The sequence below is a fragment of the Prinia subflava genome, chromosome 19 (assembly GCF_021018805.1).
Source record: "Prinia subflava isolate CZ2003 ecotype Zambia chromosome 19, Cam_Psub_1.2, whole genome shotgun sequence".
Lineage (NCBI taxonomy): Eukaryota > Metazoa > Chordata > Aves > Passeriformes > Cisticolidae > Prinia > Prinia subflava.
In genome coordinates this window covers 7,180,138-7,200,616 of record NC_086265.1, presented here as the reverse complement: position 1 = coordinate 7,200,616, position 20,479 = coordinate 7,180,138, and the positions used below count along the sequence as shown (strand labels likewise).

The 20,479-nt window shown below is 44.8% G+C and overlaps 1 protein-coding gene across 4 annotated transcripts in view; it reads right to left on the bottom strand.

Annotated features, from left to right (window-relative positions):
• The window catches only part of ARVCF (ARVCF delta catenin family member), a 241,827-nt gene that overhangs the window by 12,462 nt on the left and 208,886 nt on the right, over window positions 1-20,479 (bottom strand). For all 4 annotated transcript variants that reach the window (XM_063415693.1, XM_063415691.1, XM_063415694.1 and 1 more), the window contains 3 exons: window positions 2,731-2,858; window positions 1,640-1,790; window positions 87-279 (listed from right to left, as the gene is read on the bottom strand). In XM_063415693.1, coding sequence (XP_063271763.1) covers window positions 87-279; window positions 1,640-1,790; window positions 2,731-2,858 — 472 coding nt within the window. The remainder of the gene's footprint in view (window positions 1-86; window positions 280-1,639; window positions 1,791-2,730; window positions 2,859-20,479) is intronic.

Genomic DNA, 20,479 nt, shown 5'->3' with positions numbered 1-20,479 from the left:
TTTCACGAAGCAAAAGCTGCTGTTCATAGTTACACTTTCATGTTTGCAAGGAGTTCTTATGCATTTTGCTTTCAACTGTCACTTACCTTGACTTGCTGATAGCTACCAGCTTCTGAATGCCCTGTGTCTGGATCAGAGACCTTGCATTTTCTGAGCTGTCAGTAATGATTTCATGGATGGTATTCAACACTGCAACCACTGTATCCTCTTCCAGGTTCTTTGCAGATCTCTGCTGCCTGCTGGGCAAATTTCTTACCAGCTCACCCATGGCATAACTACCTAGATAAGGGAAAGAGATACCATTAAGCAGCCCTAATAATAATTTCAGCTTCCCATCCTGAATGATAAACGTCATTGGTGTTTGCTATGTTGAAAAAAATCCCTACAATGCATGTGTTTTAAACCACAAGACTGTAACTTCACAGGATATTTATCATTATTTCAAGGTGATTGACAGCTGATAAACATAAGACAAAGTCCTTCATCATGGATTCTGAAAGGTATTGAGGGGAGAAAAAAGCCATTTTTACTGAGAATTTTACAGCCAACATCTATCATATTTTGCAAAGCCTGAGGCAAAAAAGCATCCAGTAGCTCCTAATGCCACACATTCATGCTAATACACGCACATGGCTTACTCAACTTAGCCTTGTAATAGGCCTTCTGGGGCAAGGTGTGCAGCCATGCATTTATTAACCTTCCCCAACAAAGGTAAGAGGGTTTCCTCCTGGGTGCAGTTAGCCTTCTCCACGTACAGTACCGGAGAAAAAACAGGAATCTGGACTTTATCATTCCCAGGTATCCATCTGTACCATTTGCCTGGCTACAACTCTGAACTATTAAAATGAAAACCTGATGTATTAAGGTAGAATCCCACCTTGCTATTTTGCCACTATCAAGTTCAATCATGGCCCTGAACATGTCATCAGTATTTCCTGGCCTGGCACGATTACAATTTAAACAAATACCTTAGTTAAATACAGAAGTCATCTAGAGGAAAACTCATCTCAGCTGAATCTTTCAAGATTCCTACTTATGGGCAGGTGAATTCTATTTACCACCTTGGATAGGAGCTAGGGCAGTGCTGAACACCAACCTGACAAATATTAAGTTGTTTCATGTCCAGCTTCCACAAGTACCCACCAGGCAAAAGGATGAGAAATGAAGGAGAAGCAAAAAAGCCAAAGGTACAACTTTAGAGCTCCCTGCAGCTGCCCAGGTTAGCTCAGCATGCCAAAGGCCAGACTCCCACTCTAACTGGAACAGCAGGCAGGCCTAAGGAGCAACATCTGTGCTGTGTGACTGTGAGCACAACTCCCATACCAGCCAGAGCTAAGGAAAAGACAGGAAACCTCTTAACCCATCCAGCCCTCTGCACATCTACACACACTCCTCTCCTGCAAAAATGGACACCTAATGTCACTCCCAGGTCAGAGATCTCCCTCAAGCCACAGCTTGTTTGAGTGTGTTGGAAACACATTCTGAGCTGACAGCTCCCCACTTGGCAGCTACAGCACAATCCCAGATAGCATTGATGGAAACTGCAGAGAGAACAAATCCTCAGCACAAGGGACAGGGAGCACGAGGCCTCTCAAGGGTGTCCCAGATCCCAGGCTGGTTAGAGAAGTTCAGAAGGTACCTATGAGATCTTTATTGCGACGATCCATGGAAAGGTTTCTCAGGGCAATGGACACAGCCCTCACAACCTTGTCTGAGTCAGACTGGAGCAGCTCCACGAGCACTGGCAGCCCCCTCTCCTTCCGCACCGTCGCACGGATGTACGTGGACCACTGAGAGAACAGAAACAACACCACGTATTGTGAGTTCATACCTGCCCTTTCCTTGCCCCTGGCATTTCTTTCAGTGCTGTAACCCATTTTTTTCCCTCTGCAAAAACCAGTAAGGTTGTGAGTGCTGATTTATCCCATTGCCTTAAGCCTTCGTTCAAGTTCACCAAGCACCAAGGAAGAAAGGATGTATGAGTTCATCCTACAGCTAAGCCAGCCTCTGGAGAAAGAGGGCAGGAACAGAAGGAAGGAGCATCATCTGCCTGCATCTGTTCTGTACACACCTTGGTGTGAAAACACATCCCTCTGGATTAGGAAAAAGAGGCCACTTGGAAGAAACAGTAAAGCATCCAAAGCGTTTATTATCTTCCTCCTCCTCCAATTTCATGCTTTTATTCTGTTTTGTGATTGTTTTTAAAACAAGCCTGTATTATTTAAAATAAGCTGTACTCAAGGCAGGTGTGAAATACCACCCTGCTGACCCTCAGGCTGTTCTAGAAGTGATCAGACAAATCTTTGAGAGAATTGCCTGATTAGCGCTGGGGATGCTTCACAGAGGTTATCAGGGGACACTCTGAAGTGCAGTTTCCTCAGCAAACTGTCAATCCAACACATTAAGTATTCAGAACACCTAACTATCTAACACCAGGCTTTTCTGAATGGACAAAGCAGTGGTTAAGTGGTCAGTGGTGAAAGTTGATCATGGTTAAATTGTCATGAGCTCAGTGCGACTTCAACTATGTAAACATCACCAGTTCAGAAGATACAAAATGTCTTCAATAAGCAAATGGAAGGAATTTCCTTGACATTCCCACCTCCTTCTTTTTTAAACGACATACAAATGTACAAAGGAACAGTGCACTTACTGTGGGGACTTTACTTGGTCTTGTTCTTTACTTATGCAAAAGAAACAAAAAAAAACTGAAGAGAAGACTGCACTCACTGTCCAGTTGCCAGCACTGAGGTTCTGCAGAGCTCCTGCTGCAGCTTCCAGAGTGTTGAAGTTCTGACTTTCAGTGAGGATGGAGAGGTACAGTCGGACCACATCTGGCTGGTACAGTAATTCAAAGCCTGCAGGTGGGGCAAGAGGAGAACAGAAGCAAGAGAAGCAGAGAAGACAATGTTTAAACATACACATACCCTTATTTAATAACATAAGAGAACAGCCAAGTGAAAGCTGCGACAACACAGAAAGAAAAGCTTCTGCCATGTCCAGGACATTCTACCCACAGTTGCTGGAAATAGTGGAGACAGCAACTCACACAGAGAAATGTTCACCTGGGCTGCAGGTCTCTTTCCCTGTCTTAAGGCTGACAATTCTATAAACTGCCAAGCATGCAGGTAATGACAAGGTGACAAGAGACAATTTTTGCCTGCAACAATTATTACTTTGCATCTCTAGACTGGGCTGCAAATTCACCTTGTACTCCTGTCCTTGTTCAAATCTCTCAATACTTTTAGAGACACAGAGAGCAGGGCCAAAGAGAATAAGCTGCACCATCCTGTCAGCCACGCCCTGCACACACCCAGGGGACAGAAGGAAGAAGCAGGATTTTAAAGTGGCCAGAACCCCCAAGCTGGAGAGGCTAGGAGGAACACTGACTCCAGTTCAAATATTGAGCACAGAAATACGCCAGCACTGTCCCACACTGGGAGACTGTGACAGCCACATCTGTTCACTGCAGATCCCCAGAGTCACTGTATCAGCTGTGCAATTTAAGCATGACAGGAATGAGAGCTACTCCCAGCTCTGCCAAGGATTTCCTTTTGTGATGCTGAGTAACTGACAGAACCATCGTGTCCTGACTTCCTCATCCATAGGATTAGGATTTATGCACCTACACACATTAAAAAGAGGGTCTTAGGCAAGAACTCCATCAGTCCAAATTGCTGAACTATTTGAAGCAATTTTTATCTATCTTCCTTCACTAAGTGTAGCATGTCACACTACATCAATGAAGGCAGAATGTGCCAAGCATCTGCGTAAAGGACTGGCCAGACAAACCATCTCAAAGTGCTGGTCAGGTTATGTGAACAAAAAAACTGAACCCCTAAATTGCCTTGGTGGGTGCAGGATGGTACAAGCAACCTCTGATCAGCGTGACTCATCTGCAGTCACTGGAGCTGGTCTGGTGGCCTTTGGGATGCTTGCAGTAAGTAAGCATTAAGTAATGCAGCAAGCATTACCTAGGAAAGGATTTCTAGCAAAACGGGACATCAAAGGATGCATAAAGGTGTGAAGAAGCCTGGGCAAAGAGGGAATTTCAAGCTTGTTTTGAGAAAAATAATTTTTATTATTTGTACACATGAAAAGAATGTTCTTCACATAACAAGATGCTGTCCTAGAATTGTAGCATAATTCAAAGCAAGTTTTCCACTAGTGAGACAGGAAACCTCCAAACACAAATCACTTTCTCTCTTCAGCAGTTTCTCTTTAAAATCACCCATCTCTCATACACACATCACAGATTATCATATTTTAGACATCTTGGAGCAACGCTGTCCTATCCAGTGGATATTCTTTTTTTTCCCCTTCCGTGTTGCTAAAGGCTTCCTGAAAGAAAAGCCTTGGTTTTAAATGTAACTATTTCTCTACATCCTTCATACCAATTATGGCTGTGTGAGTCGAGATCTTGGGACTCAGCCCTCTAAACCCTGTGTGACACTGCCTATGAACACAAGCTGTGTTCACCCCCTGTACAGCGGGTACTTATCCCACTGAAAGCAACAAACACAATCAGCCAAGGTTTGTTCCATACCCAAAACCCGATCTATGCCTGAGGATCCCTGAGGATCCCTGTGCTGGTTCATACTTTCCGTGCTCAGCCTCTCGTGCATCCCAGCACGCCTGGATCCCTCTCCAGTGACCGGACACTCAACCTGCTCCACGTCCATGCCTCGATTTAATGCCACCACTTGCCTGCTACACATGACACCCTACACATACGTGCACGCTGCAACAGATGGCAACCCCCAAAGGCATCCTGCCAATCCGTACCACTGACGTTCCTCTTCTCCAATGTCCTCTCCTTGCACTGGGATCATTGCCCTCTGTATTGAATGCTGAGGAAAAACTATCGTTACTTAATCCATGAAGCATGAGCAGTTGTACAGCTTTTCTCCATTCCTTGAATAAGTCTGTGATTATCTGACTCCAGTACGACCTTCATATCACCCTTTTCCCCTGCCACTTCACAAGGTGAATTGGCAACCTAAGAACTCCTCAAGAAAAAACACTGCTGATAAGCACCTGGTGTTCCTTTCCTGAACACTAATACTTAAAAATCTCTTAGGATAGCCTACTAGAATTTTGACACTGTTATCTTTTAAGGAAGCTTTGCTGAAATGTAAATCAGATCAGCAGAAGAGATGAAGGTAGGTTCATTAACAGATAATATTCATACAGAACATTTTCTGCTTCTATATCTGAGCTCAGACTTGCCTGTGGTTCAAGAGGATGCAATTGTTCAGCCAGTCTTCTGTTTAGAAGTACCCGTTGTAATTCTGGCACACTTGGAAACAGCCCCACACTGTTACTCTGCCCTGTTATTTAAATGCAGTCTGTGATGTGCCCTTTCTGTCAGTCTGTACGTTCCTTTTTGGCTGGGCACACTTCCTTTTTCAGCACCTTGCTGTGTGTGAATACTGAGATGCTCCAACCCCCTCACCCCTGCTCCCCTCCTGTGGCCACAGCTGCATTCCAGTCACGCACCTCTCACCCGCTCCCTGTCATTACCTCTCTCCATGCATGAAAGCCTCTCCTTTTTCCTACTTACTAATGTAAGAGCATCTCAAAAATGCCTTCACCTTCTCTCTTCAATAATGCACAGCATTTTCTCTACCAACCACCAGTACCTTCCTGCTTTGGGCATAACTCCTTAGCAGGAGGTGGATGATTCTCACCTCACTCCACACCCCCCTTTCCATAAACTACATTTAGGCATCTGTCTTGAACAGTCAGCGAGTGCTGCACACCACACACAGCTCTGTCCTCCCTCCTGCCTCCCCTGCTCCCCTCCTGCAGCTCCTCTGGGTCAGCCTGGCTACACCAGGGAAAGGCAGCAGGAGTTGCTAAAGCCAAGTACCAAGAGTGCCCCTCATGGGAGCTGCTCATTAGCAGGGATGAGAAACTAAGAACAAGAAAGTTGCTGCTGAACTGGAGGGTTTTCCCTCTCTGACAGCAAGCTGACACTTTTCATAAGCCTATAGTGCCTTAAAAAGAAACAAACAAGTTTTACGTTTTCTCCATCTGCCTCCTGTCCTAATGAATCCAGCTCTGCTATTTATAGGATGCAATTTGTCTGAATTATTATAGATTTCCTTCCAGTGTTGCATGAAGGCCTTACACATTTTTCCATGAAGCGCTTCAAGCACATTCCTGGGAAGCACAGCTGGTCTCACCTCCATTAAGCACCTGCTTCTTTTCAAAACTGATTTCCTTAATTTCCAGATCATCTTAATTATTTTTTCAGGTGATGCTACTTTTATGCAATATACAGCTAACTCCTTACACCCATTTAAAAACCAATAGAAAAAATGAGAAAAGAGGGTCATTAGTGATAGAGAACACATCAAACGAGAAAAACACAAACTGTTTTTCTTTTTTCTTTAGAAAGCTGTTTTAATTATAGCCCAGATTCAGCACTGCCCTTAAAAAGATAATCTTCCTGGAATAAATGAGATTTTTCCATTGGTTATGGATTTGTGCTGAGTTGCAAGCTACACTGTTTCCTCCTGGAAAAGCATGGAGATAAGTAATTTATTGCTTCTTTCATTGCAGAAAGCAAAGCAAACAAGTTCATTGTATTAGCTTTTGGCTTTCAGAGAAACAGAAATGCCTTGGACACTCATGTCACTGTGAGCACCAGACCTTTTGCAGTGTGTAAGCATTGCCCAGCTAACAACAACAAGAACGTGTCACAGAGGAGCATATTCCATGTGAGAGTCATCTCCAACACACTGCAGTCTCAGCTTGCTGAGAAATATGAAGATGAGCTTTTTTGCAGCAGAGTTGCTCAAAATTGGCAAATGGGACTAGTTCTGCATGAAGTTCACATTACCAGGACGTGACAAGGAGATTATTTGCCCGAAGAACAGTGACAGCAGACAGCAATTTGAATCCTGAATGGAAAACACCTGAGGAATTAGCAGGGGCTGATTATCCATCTCCATCCCCTCAGCCCCCAGCCCCGTGCTGAGAATGATGCAGCAGCTCCTGGATTATCTCCTCCACAAAACTATTTGCTTTCATCTTGGCAATGCTGATCCTGTGCCTATACTTAGCTACATTCTGGCAATAACGTAAGATACTGCACCAGGTGCCTATCTCTGATACGCTCGCTTAATCCCAAATTCAGACAACTCTTTTTGGAGCAAGGCTGCCAAACCTATTCCCCTTCACCACCCATTCCATTTAGGATTTATTTCCCCACCACAGGCATGGGAAATGATACACATGTGGATGCTGGACAGATGAGAGACCTGCTGCTGCAGCAGCAGAAATACACTCTTAATTTTCTACCCACACAAGCCCTCTGGACTGATGCTTAAAACAACTGTCAATTTTCAAATTTCATAGGAAGCTGGAAGCATGCTGGGAACACGGTAGAAAAAACCCAAAGAACTCCTAAATCGGGGTGAGGGAGGTGTTTGTCTGTGGAATCACTGAAGTGAACTCTGACAGCTACTCACTCCTGCAGTGTGCAGAGGCAATTCTGTGGTTCCCGACAGAAGATGCAGCGGCACCGGGACTCCTTTTGGGCTGCTGCTCCAGCAGGAGGAGCATCCCCAGCCCCGAAGGGCTGCGGGTACTGGGAGCTCTGGGGCGCCGCACTCGCCCTGAGCCGCACCTGCAGCGCCGGCAGATGGAGCGAGAGGAGCCCGGACCGCGCCTCCTCCGCAAGGTCACAGACTTTGCACAGAGAAAAAGCACCTCCCTCGGCAACCAGGAAACTATCAGCCAGAAGCCAAAAACGAAAGAAAAAATAAAAAAAGAGGGTAAAGAAACATGATAGTAGAAGAAATGAACACTCAAATCCGCACGACAGAAAAGCTCCGCAGCCCTTGGACTCCTGCCCTCTGCTGCCAACCCGCCGGTACCTTCACCACAGCCTGTGTAGTTCATTGTCTGCAAGGTCTAGACCAGGGCTCAGAAGTATTTGCTACAAAAACGGGTTTGGAACACTTTCGCAGCAGATCAGTCCTGCAGTTCAACTCTCCCCTTCCAGGAACCCCTCACCCCGCAGTGTGGTTTCACAGCACACTACACGAGAAGCCCCACAGCAGGCCAGGAGAGGCAGCTGGTTGCTTTTGTAAAACCAGGAATTGGATCCCTAAAAAACCCGACCCATCAGCTCCATTCCATCTGCAGACTGTGCTTCAGCACCCAGCGCACAGAGCAGCTTGAATGCCAACATAAACTTGCAAGATTCTTCTAATTGAAAGGCTTAACAGTAGTGAGAACGCAGCCAGCTCCACGAGAGCCAAACGCTTGGCATAACTGCCCGAGAATGCAGCTCGATGCAGATACATGCAGAATACTGAGTGTCACACAGCAGAGGCACAGCAAACTCTGCAACGAACCGAGATGAAATAATAGGTGGGAAGTTCTGAACAGTCCCTGTGGCTTTCACTTCAAGGTACAGCACAAGTCAGGACAGGTACTGAGCTTACTGCAGAGATTCAATCACGAATGCAGCATCCACCACTGAGCAGCAGCTCTGAAGACAGACAGAACAGCCTTTGAAAAGTATTGAAAGGAACAACCAGAATAACGTGGGACACATGAGACTCGAATCGGGCTTGAGGGAATGTTTAAGAAGAGTTTTTCTATTTAGGAAATGAACACCACAATGTGTGACCTTTCCAACTAATCTACTAAGTCACACAAAAGTTCTAAAATGATGTAAACTCTTCCCAGCTTATCACGTACTCCCACTACGACAGCAGCACTGGCACGCTACTCAAAAATGGAAGCAAACCAACCCCCAGCCCAAAGGATGTAACAGGAATGTCATCAGCACTACCAAGAGTGAGGTATGCACAAAAACAACACAGGGAGCTAGGGCGATGGCAGGGAAGACAGAAAGGCAGCAAGGAAAGGAAAGAGAGGGCAGGGCAGTGCAGGAGAAAGGAAGGATGCCTGGGAAAGCAAACTGTCTTTTGCTATTTCTATTATTCTTTACATTTCCCAAGCTCCACAAGCTGTCATCAAAGTACCATCTTAGAGAGTGGGGTTTGTACAAGGTTGGTTACATCACACTTCATATCCAAAGAATATGCAGTTCAACAAAGAGGTGGCTCAATCAAACACAACCCATTTTGACCTTGGGTGAGTTCCAGCACTTTTGTTTTCTGTGGCCACACATTTTAGAGCTAATACAGTTCTCCCTTTCCAAAGGACCTGCAAACAGCATTTCTCCCAACAGCGTTTGACACACTGCCCAATACAAAGTATTTTTCCAAACATATGCAGCTAAGTCTCCTGGCAACTGGAGATGTTCCATTAACAACCTTTTCTCCTCACTAATCAGTAGCAAAGGCTCTGGAGGACCAGTACTTAATAAGAATCTCAAAGCTGCTGCCGGTAACTGGAGCACTACCCAAGCTACTGGTTCAAAAGGGGAATGCTCTGTCCCGCAGGGCTGTCACTAAAGCACAGGGAATCCCCAGCAGCCAGGCTGATGCTGGGATGGGAGAGCTGCTAAAGGTCTGCACCCGCAGGGAGAGGAGACACGTGGGTGAACTGCAGCACATTTAAGCATTTCTAGGTCACCTTTGGCAGTGCTTTTTGTTTGCTTTGGAGAAACGCCATTGTTACAAGCAACAATGCTTTGGATTGGAGTTAAGCCCTTTGGCTGCATGATTAAAATGGAGAGTTCATGTAAATAGCTTCCTTTACCCCAGTCCCAGCAGACTTGCCTCTGACCTTGGAGACTCAGTACAGTACATGAAATGTTAACACTTGCTCTCTCACCAGCTTCTCTAATCCAAAGTTATTTTGATTTACTTCACAGTGATAAGTGAATGCATTTTCTTTTAAAAGGAACAGGACAATCATATTATTCCAAAAGCAAATCTGTTTTGAAATGCAGTTTGTATCTAAAAATCAAACGTTAAATACAATTTTCTCCCTCTCTCTTGCACACAGAGCACACACTGGAGTCTCTGGGCTGTGAGCTACATATCAAATGCAAACTGTTTGGAAGGACAGGCTTCTCTTTTCCCACCACCAGCTCACCATTTGTGAGCTCCCAGAATGCAGCCCAGGCCCTGCATTGCCACTGCACCATCTCAGAGTGGGACCTGGTTCAAAATCCTGGCTCACATACGTAAATGAGTATGAAACTAATTTGCATCAAAGGTCTGCCAGCTCTGCAGGGTTTCACAGTGTGACACTGCCAGCTTGCCGGGGTACAGAATTTCTGGCAGCTCAGGCACACCCAGGACTCTAAGCTAGGGATAAACACTCTCTGGCCTGGAGAAAGGCTGTGTCTAGGGGAGCCTCTCTTACTGGCTGTGCCTTACTCTTGCCTCAAACCTACAGTGTTTTAAGACAAAAGACTGATTATTCTGATTAGGCTGGTGATCTCACTGACAGCAGATCAATATGCCAAGGGAGCAGCAATGCTCCTAGATGTGAGCAATCCTGCCTGCTCCCTTCAGGCAAACTCCTCCTGAAGCTTCCTGGTTGGGCTCACAGCTCTAACAGCTGATACCAAAAGGAGCTGGGCACAGCGATGATGTGCACTGCACTGGGAACTTCTTAACCAGCCAGCAATGCAGCCCATGCATACAAGATCAATATCAGGCGTGTCACTGATCATGTTGTGATTCCCTGGGAGGGAAAACCTGAATTTCCAGATGCTGTCTGCTACATCACAGGGATATCTGAACAAAAGTGACAAGGTCAAACATCCATGCTCATTCTTTTAGATCTCAGTGCTGCTGCTGCTCCTACTGGCCTTGGGTGCTTCTGGTATGTCTGCTCCTGTCTCTGCGAGGGTCCAGGATTACATGAGTGACTGGTTTTCCTCCTCCTCTCTGAAAGGACCCAGATGGCAGTGCTTGGTGACCGCTCACATGCCCTGAGGAGTGTCTCCTTGCTCTGTCACCAAACAGCTCTATTTTGTCACTCCTCCATTTCAGCCAGAGAAAGCAATTCCAAGGACTGCACAATCCTCTCTGGAAAGGAGAACACTGCAGGGTTTGTCTGGCTCCTGGTGCATGGGCCAGTGACACCAGCAGAAAATGTGGAGAGGCTCAGGACTTCCTGACCTCTGAGCTGCAAACTCCAGCTAAGAACATGTGGGGATGCCACAACAATCCAAACCCCTGGCATTGCCAGAGATCACTTCCTAACTGCAGCTCTGGAAAGCTGCAGTAAGGAGGTGACACTACACAATGCCTCTTCTGGGTACAAGCTGGTGGGAAGTGGCCCTTTCTTCCTAATGGGGGAATCTCCAGGCCTGAACATGCCTTCTCTCTGCCCTTGGTAGGGCTTGAATCCACTGCTTTTTGGAGCATACTGCAAGCCTTTTCCATTTAGCTAAGCTTTCCCAAAGGAAAAAAAGAAATAAAAAGATGGCTGGCAAAGCTAATGAGGATTGGGAACGTCAGGAAAATTACTACTTTCCATATTAGATAAACAAATGTATTTTTTCAACTGTGCATTCACGTACTCATGCCAGAACACATGTGTTTCCTGGGGCTTTTCCTTGAACTGAGACAACCAAATGCAGGCAAAAATATTTTCCTTACAATCCTCATCTACAGCTCTGTGAAGCACAACCCAGCTTTCAGATCACAGCTGCCATGTGGTACAGCTGAAGAGACCTGAGACTGCTTTCATTGCCATTACTAGTACAGATGCCTAATTGTCCAGCCCAACCATCAGCAGGTTTCAGCTTAGGGTTTAAAATGTGTTTATTAAAGAGAGATACTGAGTGATTCCCTGAAGGAAAGCACATTAAAAAACCAAAATTACACCACAGCTATGTCCAGTAGTAAAATGCAATGTGTTGCTGTTAGTATCTTACCAACAAGTCCAAGAGCCTCATAACACAAAAATGTCTCAGAACTAGAGTCATCACTGAAAATCAACAGCACTGTTAAGGGACTCCTTCCTTTAACTTGTGGCTGCCTGAGCCTACCATTTTCTTTCCTCTGGTCTTCAGTGTGTGTTTAACCAAGGATCATGTGTGCCAAATTGCCCTTTTTTGGCCTCAAGCCCCTGTAAAACTCAGCTTTGCAGTTCCAGATGCCAATCAGCTGCTCTTACTCCAGGAAGCTAACGAGCTTTTAGCTTCCTCCCAGCTCAGTAGAAACCTGTCTGCAGAGAAAAACATACTGCAAAAGGAATCGTGCTTTAGTCCTTGGCTCCACATGCCACCTAAGCATATTTATTTCATTAAAAAGATTCTGACTTTATTTAGAACTGTTGAGATATTGAACAGCTTTATAAACTTTTCTGTCATAAAATGCCAGCAAGCAGAGAAGCACAGCAAAGGGAAGAAACACTCCAGCAGACAGCTGCATGACAAAATAGAAAACCCAACATGGTAATGCATATTTTGCTGAAATATCCACACACCCTCAGACATTAAATACTGAGGTATGCAAGAAAGGCAGAAAAACCACAGAAAATGCTTTCTTACCTCTGCAGACCTCCTAGGTATCTTATTTCCCATCTCCAAGATGGTGTATGAAACATTCTGGATCATGAGGCCAGGTGTGGTCCCACCAAGTGCCCTCCCCTCCCACATGAGAGACCAGTGACAGATTCCCAGCAGCCCAAAGCTCGTGAGGGCTGTGCAGCAGAGGAGAGGCTGCCGTGCCCTGCAGTGCAAAGCTGGGGGGTCCCGCGCCAGGCAGGAGCAGCACCCGGGCTGCAGAGGTGTGGGAGAGCTCTGCAGAGCCGGCAGCAGAGGAAGGAGCAGCCCTGGAGCCAGGCTGGGCTCAGGGTGGCTGCAGCAGGAACCCGAGCTCTGCCTGCACACAGCACCCACACCCTTCCAGACCTCTACAGAGGCTGCTCCCACCACCTCTGTGGGGACCCGAGGAGTGGGAGGATCCACAGCACCTTCTGTGGTCAGCCCTTCTGTGCTGCTAGGCACAGGGGTGCTGGCACTAAATCAACCAGCAAGGCAAACCCAAATGCTCCATCACTTAGGAATTTACAGAAACAGGATTACTTTGTCAGGTGTGGGACTTAGGGGGGTTCCCACTGACTGCGCTTCAGAACATCGCTGCTGCTGAGGGACCTCCTGCTCGTGTTTGAAAGCCCACACGGTCCTGACAAGCGCTTGGGTGGATCACAGCCGGAGCTGCGACAGACAAGGATCGACTGACAGCATTTCCGCTCGGGCTGGCACCTGTCAGGTTCTCCCCTTCGCAGCACATTTGGGTTTTATCTTCAGTGCCAAGGGAAAACAACGTCAAGAAAAAAACCCCATCTCTTCCAGAGCTCATGCACACTGAAATATGCTTAGAAGCCAAACTGAAAGCTTCTTTCTGGGTTACTCATGCTTCACCGAGGCTTCTTACACTTCCACTGCTCATCATGATTTTTATATGAAGTCTCATAAATGGTCATAAGCCATTACACAGGTATTTGGTTATTCATATCAATTCAGCTGCTTGTTAGAGGCCCGTCTCCTTAAGGCAGTGAAGGGCTGCAGAACTTCACAGTTTGAATTCCTCAAATAAGAAGGCAGAATAAATTTTTCTATTCTCAGTGGATATACCCTCACAGAAACATCAGACATCTCAAAATATATCCCAGTAAGAAGAAAATATTTGGATATAAACAACTAATCTTTTTTGGGGGAAGCTTATCAGAATCCAAGCTGAGCAGAAGCTACCAGGTCCAGTCTCAGCCTGCAGGAATGAAAGGTCAGTGGCTCCTAATCACCAGCACTGAAGCCTGTTTGGTTCATTACATGCAAAGTCCTGCAATCTTGCCTTTATAAGCATTTTATAAGCAACTGCCATATGGAAAGACTCCCACATGTTAATAAATAATTTATTATACGCCAACCCAAACACTTCCTCCAATCCTGTTTGTGTCCTGAAATCGCTAATTAGTTCCTGCTCCAGCTTCCAAAGTCAAAAGTGCTTCAATTCCTCTCTCCATTTCATGAAAGCTGCTTCATGCACCCAAAGGCAGCCCAGTGCCTCTAATCTGTCTCAATTACAGTCACTGTGCTGCTGTCAGGCAAGTATCTCCCAACTATCCAAGAAAAAGAATTTGATGTTTTCAATGTCAAATGAATGTCAAGCCAGAGAGGAAGCAGCACAGAAGGTTTTCCTTAATTTCTCTAATCAAAAATAGGACCTTGCAGCCCAGTTTTTTAAAGCTACTGTATTTGGGTACTTAATTCTCATGGTTTTCAGTGTAAGCCAGAAACATTAATGCCTCCAAGAACAGAGATTCTGCACTCATCCTCAAAGCACCATATCCAGGCAGATTACAGATGTTGAGAGACAAGAGATGCTCCTCCCAGTTTAAATTGGGACACACTGGAACATACCACATATCAAAGTACTGAGCGAACAGGTACTCTCCCTCTTCCTGCCAACCATTCTCTGCAGCTTTCTGGAAAACCAGGAAGCTTCTATTAAATGTAAACCCGCCTGCTGTGCTGTGCCTGAATATTGGATAATCACAGGAGAACTGACACAAAACCAGCTCTGCCTACAGAATAATAGATTTCCTGGAAACACACATCTTGCTGTAAAACTTCAAGTTAGGCTAAAATGTGAGGGAAGACAACATGATCTGCAGAGAGGTAGCCCCCTGAAGCCTTAGCTCGCTAAACACACACACAGTACAACCACAAATAAATCTATTAGCAAGTTAAAAAGAAAGAGATTGGGGCCCCAGTGTGTAGCAATGAATGAGATACTTTGCTGCAATGAATAGAGGGAGCACAGAGACATTTTCCAACAGGCAAAGGAGAACACTACACAGCATCCACTGCAGCCTGCCCCATCTTCACCACCCTCCAGCAATGTCCTGCATTCATAAAGCAGCAGAAAATCATATGAGAAATTCTACAACAAAGCCACAGCAGCCACTACCTCAAAGCAACTCTGACAGCTTCTTTGAAAGCACTTCATTGCCTTTAAAACAGTGAAAAGATCCCCAACCCAACAGCCACTTTGTCTAGGAGAGTTTTCAATTTCAATGCAGCTTTCTTATGGTAATATTATGCAATTAAAAATTGAGCTTAAAATTACCCATGTAAAAGATTCTAAGCAGAAGCTGACATTTACTGTGGAGGTTGTTCATGCCTATAGAAGACTCTGAAAAGGTCAGTATAAATGTAAATAAAGTGAAATACTTCCTCAGGAGTATAGAAATTTCCATCATGTTAGGGCCTATACCCATTTCTACATGCAAGGCAATGTTATGAATGCCCTGATGGCTTCTCATGGGCCATACGAGTCCAGAGCTCCATCTAGAAATAGGTCTTCAGACTTCAGTAAAACAACTGGCACCAAATTTTCAGTGTTTAGGGAAAGTAGGATCCAGCCATCCAGAAAACTGCCAATACAGTTTACTGTGCAGGGTTTTACTCTCAGCAGTCTTTTCAGCAAGTGGGGTGTTGGATTTAGAAGGGACCTGCTTATTAGAATTTAACTATTAAGCAAAACCTTGCAGAACTGCCCAAATCCAAGGCACACGTGCATTTCCCAAGTCTGACATTTTGGACACTATCACTAACCTGAAATACTCTCCCAGGAGCAGTGCTTGTGTAATTGAATAAATGGGATTAGGTCTCACGCTCCTAACACCCCCAGTTTCTCATTCCTTGAGAAATTCTGAACACACTGCCAAGAACACAACACCTCAGTCATCCTTCCCACTTCTCATCTCTTCTCTCACACATCTGCAGGTTGCCTTGTGTGCTCTCTGGTTTTATTACTCAATGTGAAATGTGCCCCGAAAGGGCAGTGGGAAACCTACACCTGCAAGAAATGCAGGCTTCCAGTTTCCTAAGTGTTTACAGGTCACTGGGGACACTCCAGGTAAGGCAGAACCTTTCTCTGGACCTACCTCTTGGCCCATCACGCTCTGAGTCTTTGGAGATGTTTTTCTAGCTCATTATTTTTAAGCTCTCAGCAGGATAAGATGCAATTATATGCTCAATCGTGATTACAGATTTGCTGGTTGTGATTTTAGAAGTCTCAAAACAAAACTCATTAAATTAAATGTTCTTCCTAGCTTTGTATGAGAGACAAGAAGAACTGACATCTCTGAATGGAGTGGGCTTGCTAGCATGAGCATGATAGGAAGACTGGAAATTGCTTTAGGAATCAGGCAATCTCATCTCTGTTCCCAGCTGTGCCACTGAAATGCCCTCTAACTGCACAACTCACTTCAGCAGTGGTGCCCCTTTCCCCTCCCCGTGAATTCAGCCTTGCTGATCTAGAGCTGGCCTGCTCGAGTGGACTGTCAGTGAGTTGGTGCTTACACTTCACTGAGGCTACTGGTAATACACCCCACAAAGCTGCTCTAGACATCTCCAACAAAAGCAACAGGATTTTTAGTAAAGGGATGGCAAGGTGTGCAAGACATCAATGACCTGGGCATGAGGTGCAAGGACTGCTCTCCACACTGCCCCCTTCTAGATCTGCCTGAACCAGGGTCTATTCCTGCACAGACAAATTACATTTCATGCTATTACAGACTTCCAATTTTCCCTGTGATCAAGACACAGAAAATTCAGGGCTGAAACTAATGGTCTGTGAGGCTGAAATAAAAATGCTCTCCTTTCTACCACATACCAATCAACATTCTCACTGATCATCTGGAAATGCCTGGGTCAGCAATCAAGCTCTCAGTGGGTTCAGAGCAACCAGCAGCTGGACTGACATTGCCTTCTAAACCATGCAGAGGTAAGGCTCCCCCGTCTCCAGTTGACAGGTAAATTTAAGTGACTGCTTTACCATGTAAAATGCCTGCCTCTCAGTTCAAGGTCATTTTTCTTCAATCCACAGTTAGAGGTATATGGCACATTAAGTCCTATAATTCCCCTGTCATGGTGGAGAAGGGGGGGGGGAGCTTTTAAGCCTGAGCAGAGCACTCAGGGTTACAGAAATAAATATGACTTTACATCGCAGCTTTCACATTCGAGATATCTCACAGTGGTTTACAAAGTAATGAGTCAGATAATAGGGCTGCAGCAGCTGTGCAGGTACACTCTCTGGAAATTAATGCTGAGAAAACAGAAGTCCTAATTTTTTGATTCTCTTTATTTGCTCTTCTGCAAAACATGACTGCAGCTTCAGCCCAACTAATGATCATCAGTGGCTTCAGCAATTTAAAATGCCCAGGTTATTTGACATTCCAGTTTGTTTTAATTTTCAGATTAGCTCTATGATTAAAGCTTTCCATTAACTATAATACTGTTCAAGCAGAAGTGGAAAAAATGCATGTACCTCCCTGTCTTGGCTGCACTATAAGGAAGGTCTCCTTGCCTGTTCTCTAGTACCACAATTTGCAATTAGTTCAGAATCACACAACTACTTGATTTTCATTCCCCTTTCTCTCCCCCACCATTAGCTGCTATAAGCAGACCCTCAAAGGCTGATTATTGAGTGTTCTGAGGATTCCATGGTTTATTATGCTGGCACCAGTAAAGTACACATTATAAGCAAAAATATATTTTTCTTTGAAACAAGCTGTATTTTGAGGTGCAACCTGATACACTCAATTTTGTATATATGCTCCTTTCTCAGGTTCCATGGGCAAATGGATTTTCTCATTCTTCTTCTCATCTGAGTCACCTAATCCACCAGTTGTGGATTAAGCTGTTTTGGAAGAATGTGCTGGTTTTATGCAGACATACTTTTCCTGGCTGACTCTGTAATCAGTTAATGAGAGTTACACAGAACAACTAGGCTGAAGGGAATGTGGGAAGCCACCTGGGCCAGCTTCCTGCTCAAAGCCAGAATTATACCAAGCTATCATGCTTTTGTCCAGTCAGGTCTTTAAATCCTTCAGTGATATAAAGAAGCCTTCAAAACCTCTCTGAGGAACCTGCTCCAGTGCCAGTTATGTGGCTTTAGCCTCCATTTCTGTGGGCTGAAGCACAGCAGATGGGACAGATGCTTTCAGTGAGACTCGAGTGATGTCTGTCTAGTGCCCAAGACACCTCGGCTCTCAAAAATCCACATTCTGGTTACTGCTAGAGGCACAGCCTTCAGAACACTCACCTGGAGCTGTAACTACCTCCCTTGCTTCTGCCCACACTATTTCTGGAGATCTGGAAGGGGATTTAAATCGACATTACATCACTTTTCTGCCTCAGCTGTTCTGTAACTTTCTGCAGATCCCTTAACTTGCCAAGCAGCTTTGTCAGCACAACTTTGCTGCGGTACTTTTGATGGACACCAGAGACAAGCGTAACTTCGTGCAACACGGTTTTTGTAATTGATTTTGACATGGAATTTCATCTCTAAATTCTGACAGAAGCTGAATTCCTCTTCCCTGAGCTTCCTGGCGATACTGAGTGGACAACCTGGGCAACTTTTGGATTTGTACCCCTTCAAAGATCATCTCATTTTTTACGCTTATGCTAAAAGGGAAGGGGGAAGCTCAGAGATTTCATTGTTATTGTTTCTTAGCTGAAACTAAGTGGCATGGCAGAATCTGACACAACGCAACAGTGATGGATAGGTGGGTGGGGTGAGTCTTTCACTGCAGAGATGGAATCCCAAGACTAAGGCAGCTACAGTTATGAGGGATAAACACCTTCCCATCAACTCCTGCTTTTATTCCTGGCAGGCTTTCTTGGCACATTCTCCTTTTATAAACAGTCCTGGAGCAGCATCTGTATAATGAGCTATGCTCTGTAATAACAAGCATTCTATTTTAGAGTAACAATTAGAATTGCTTGTAGAATAGAAATGCTAAATGAGACATGCAAAAACATACACAATCTGAAATGTGGGGAGGGAAGAGAATTTACCATTCTCAGCAGGGCAAACAGTACAGGAAAAGCTGTGAAAATTAAAAACATGTGACTGACAACTACAGCTTTCCAACATTAACTATTTTTCATCAGAAATATTAGCCAAGTGGAAATGAAAATCCAATCAGTGGTTGAAGAGTTAAGATGCTGCATTGCCAGACAGCACACAATGCTACAACTAAAGTAAATGTAGCTGGGCAGTAAAACTTACCAAGGTTTCCAGTTATGCATTGGTTTATGTATACAGCTTTCTATACAAAGCATCATAAATAATGCAGTTGAACTTCTCAGTAAAAACACACAATAGGTTCAATATGCATAGTGAGAGCACAAAGCAATTCACAGAATTACATATTTGCAAAATTCTCTCCATAACATGAACACCTCAGTCCATTCCCACAGTATCTCACTGGGGCAAAACTCTGCCATCCACCTTTAACTGAAATTATGTTTTTATTTAATTTTTCTATCACTGTGCTGCTAGTAACAGCTGTGATACAGCACACTTTACCAGAATTTTGCTGTTTTTACAAATATATCACATGCACTCCATTTGCATTGGTTCTCACTGCAGCAGTGAAAACACTAATTATTTTAGTGAAGGTAATTATTCTAGCTATTATTTTGGTGAAGTGATTCTTCTAGTAAAGGCAGTGGAAATAGCAGGCTCCTCATGAACAGGTTCACTACAACCCCAGTAACTGAATGCTAGCAACTTGCCTAAGGCCACTCCAAAAGTCAGTAGCAATGCTGGACCAGGAAAATGAGACTCTTCTTCAAATTGTCTTCAACTGAAGCTCCAGATCACTCCATCTCCTTATTAGCTGCTGTAATTACCATGTGCTCTAGTGGAGCTCCTGCTGTTCAGTTTTTCATAGGCTACTTTATTATGCAAGTATATGCAGGCTCTGCCTGTTTAAGATGCCTAAATCACATTTTCTGTGCACTTGTAACTTGGCCACAAATTCACACCAAGCTGGAAAGGGAATTTACCACCTGGGACTCCTGTCTTCTGAAGATACTGCTGGTTATTATAGCAGATCTATGCTCCTGGGTGTCAACCTCAGGCAAGGAGCTGGAAGCCGACTGCTGGAGTCTTTTCACAGTCCCAAGAGAGCCACAGGCGAAAGGACCTAAAGGGAGAATCTTGCCTCCAACTCTCAGCTTTTCCCCCATGTGCTGAGGGAGACTAAACATCTGAGAATGCAAAAGAAGGATAAAGAAGAACAGCTGTTGAGGTTGATTCACTATTTCCAAGATAACCAAAGTATCTTAGAAGTGAGTCAGATTTTTCTCATTCAGAAGGGAAAGTTTGAAATTATTCAGAAACAAAGCTGTTGTCCTAACTCATCTTGCATGTGACCTCCAGCTGTTAAGACAGAAGTAGAAGACAAAGGGAAAATCCGGAGTTCTACAGGAAAATAAATCGCAGTAGAGATGAACATCGACGGACAAGAACCACCACCTTGTGACTTCACAAAGAGTTTCAACTTCTGTAAATACAGAGCAGAATGGAATTCTCATATCACTACAATTGCTCCTCCTGCCTCCCTGCCCCAGCAGTCGTTTCCCATTGGTCCCTCAAGCTTAAACTTCAAAGCCTCATGACCTAAACCTGGGAAGACATTCACACTATGAAGTACCCATGCTGGGGGGGGGAGGTGTTAGTAGCATTTAAATATCACAGCTGAAATCTCTTCTCCAGCTCACACT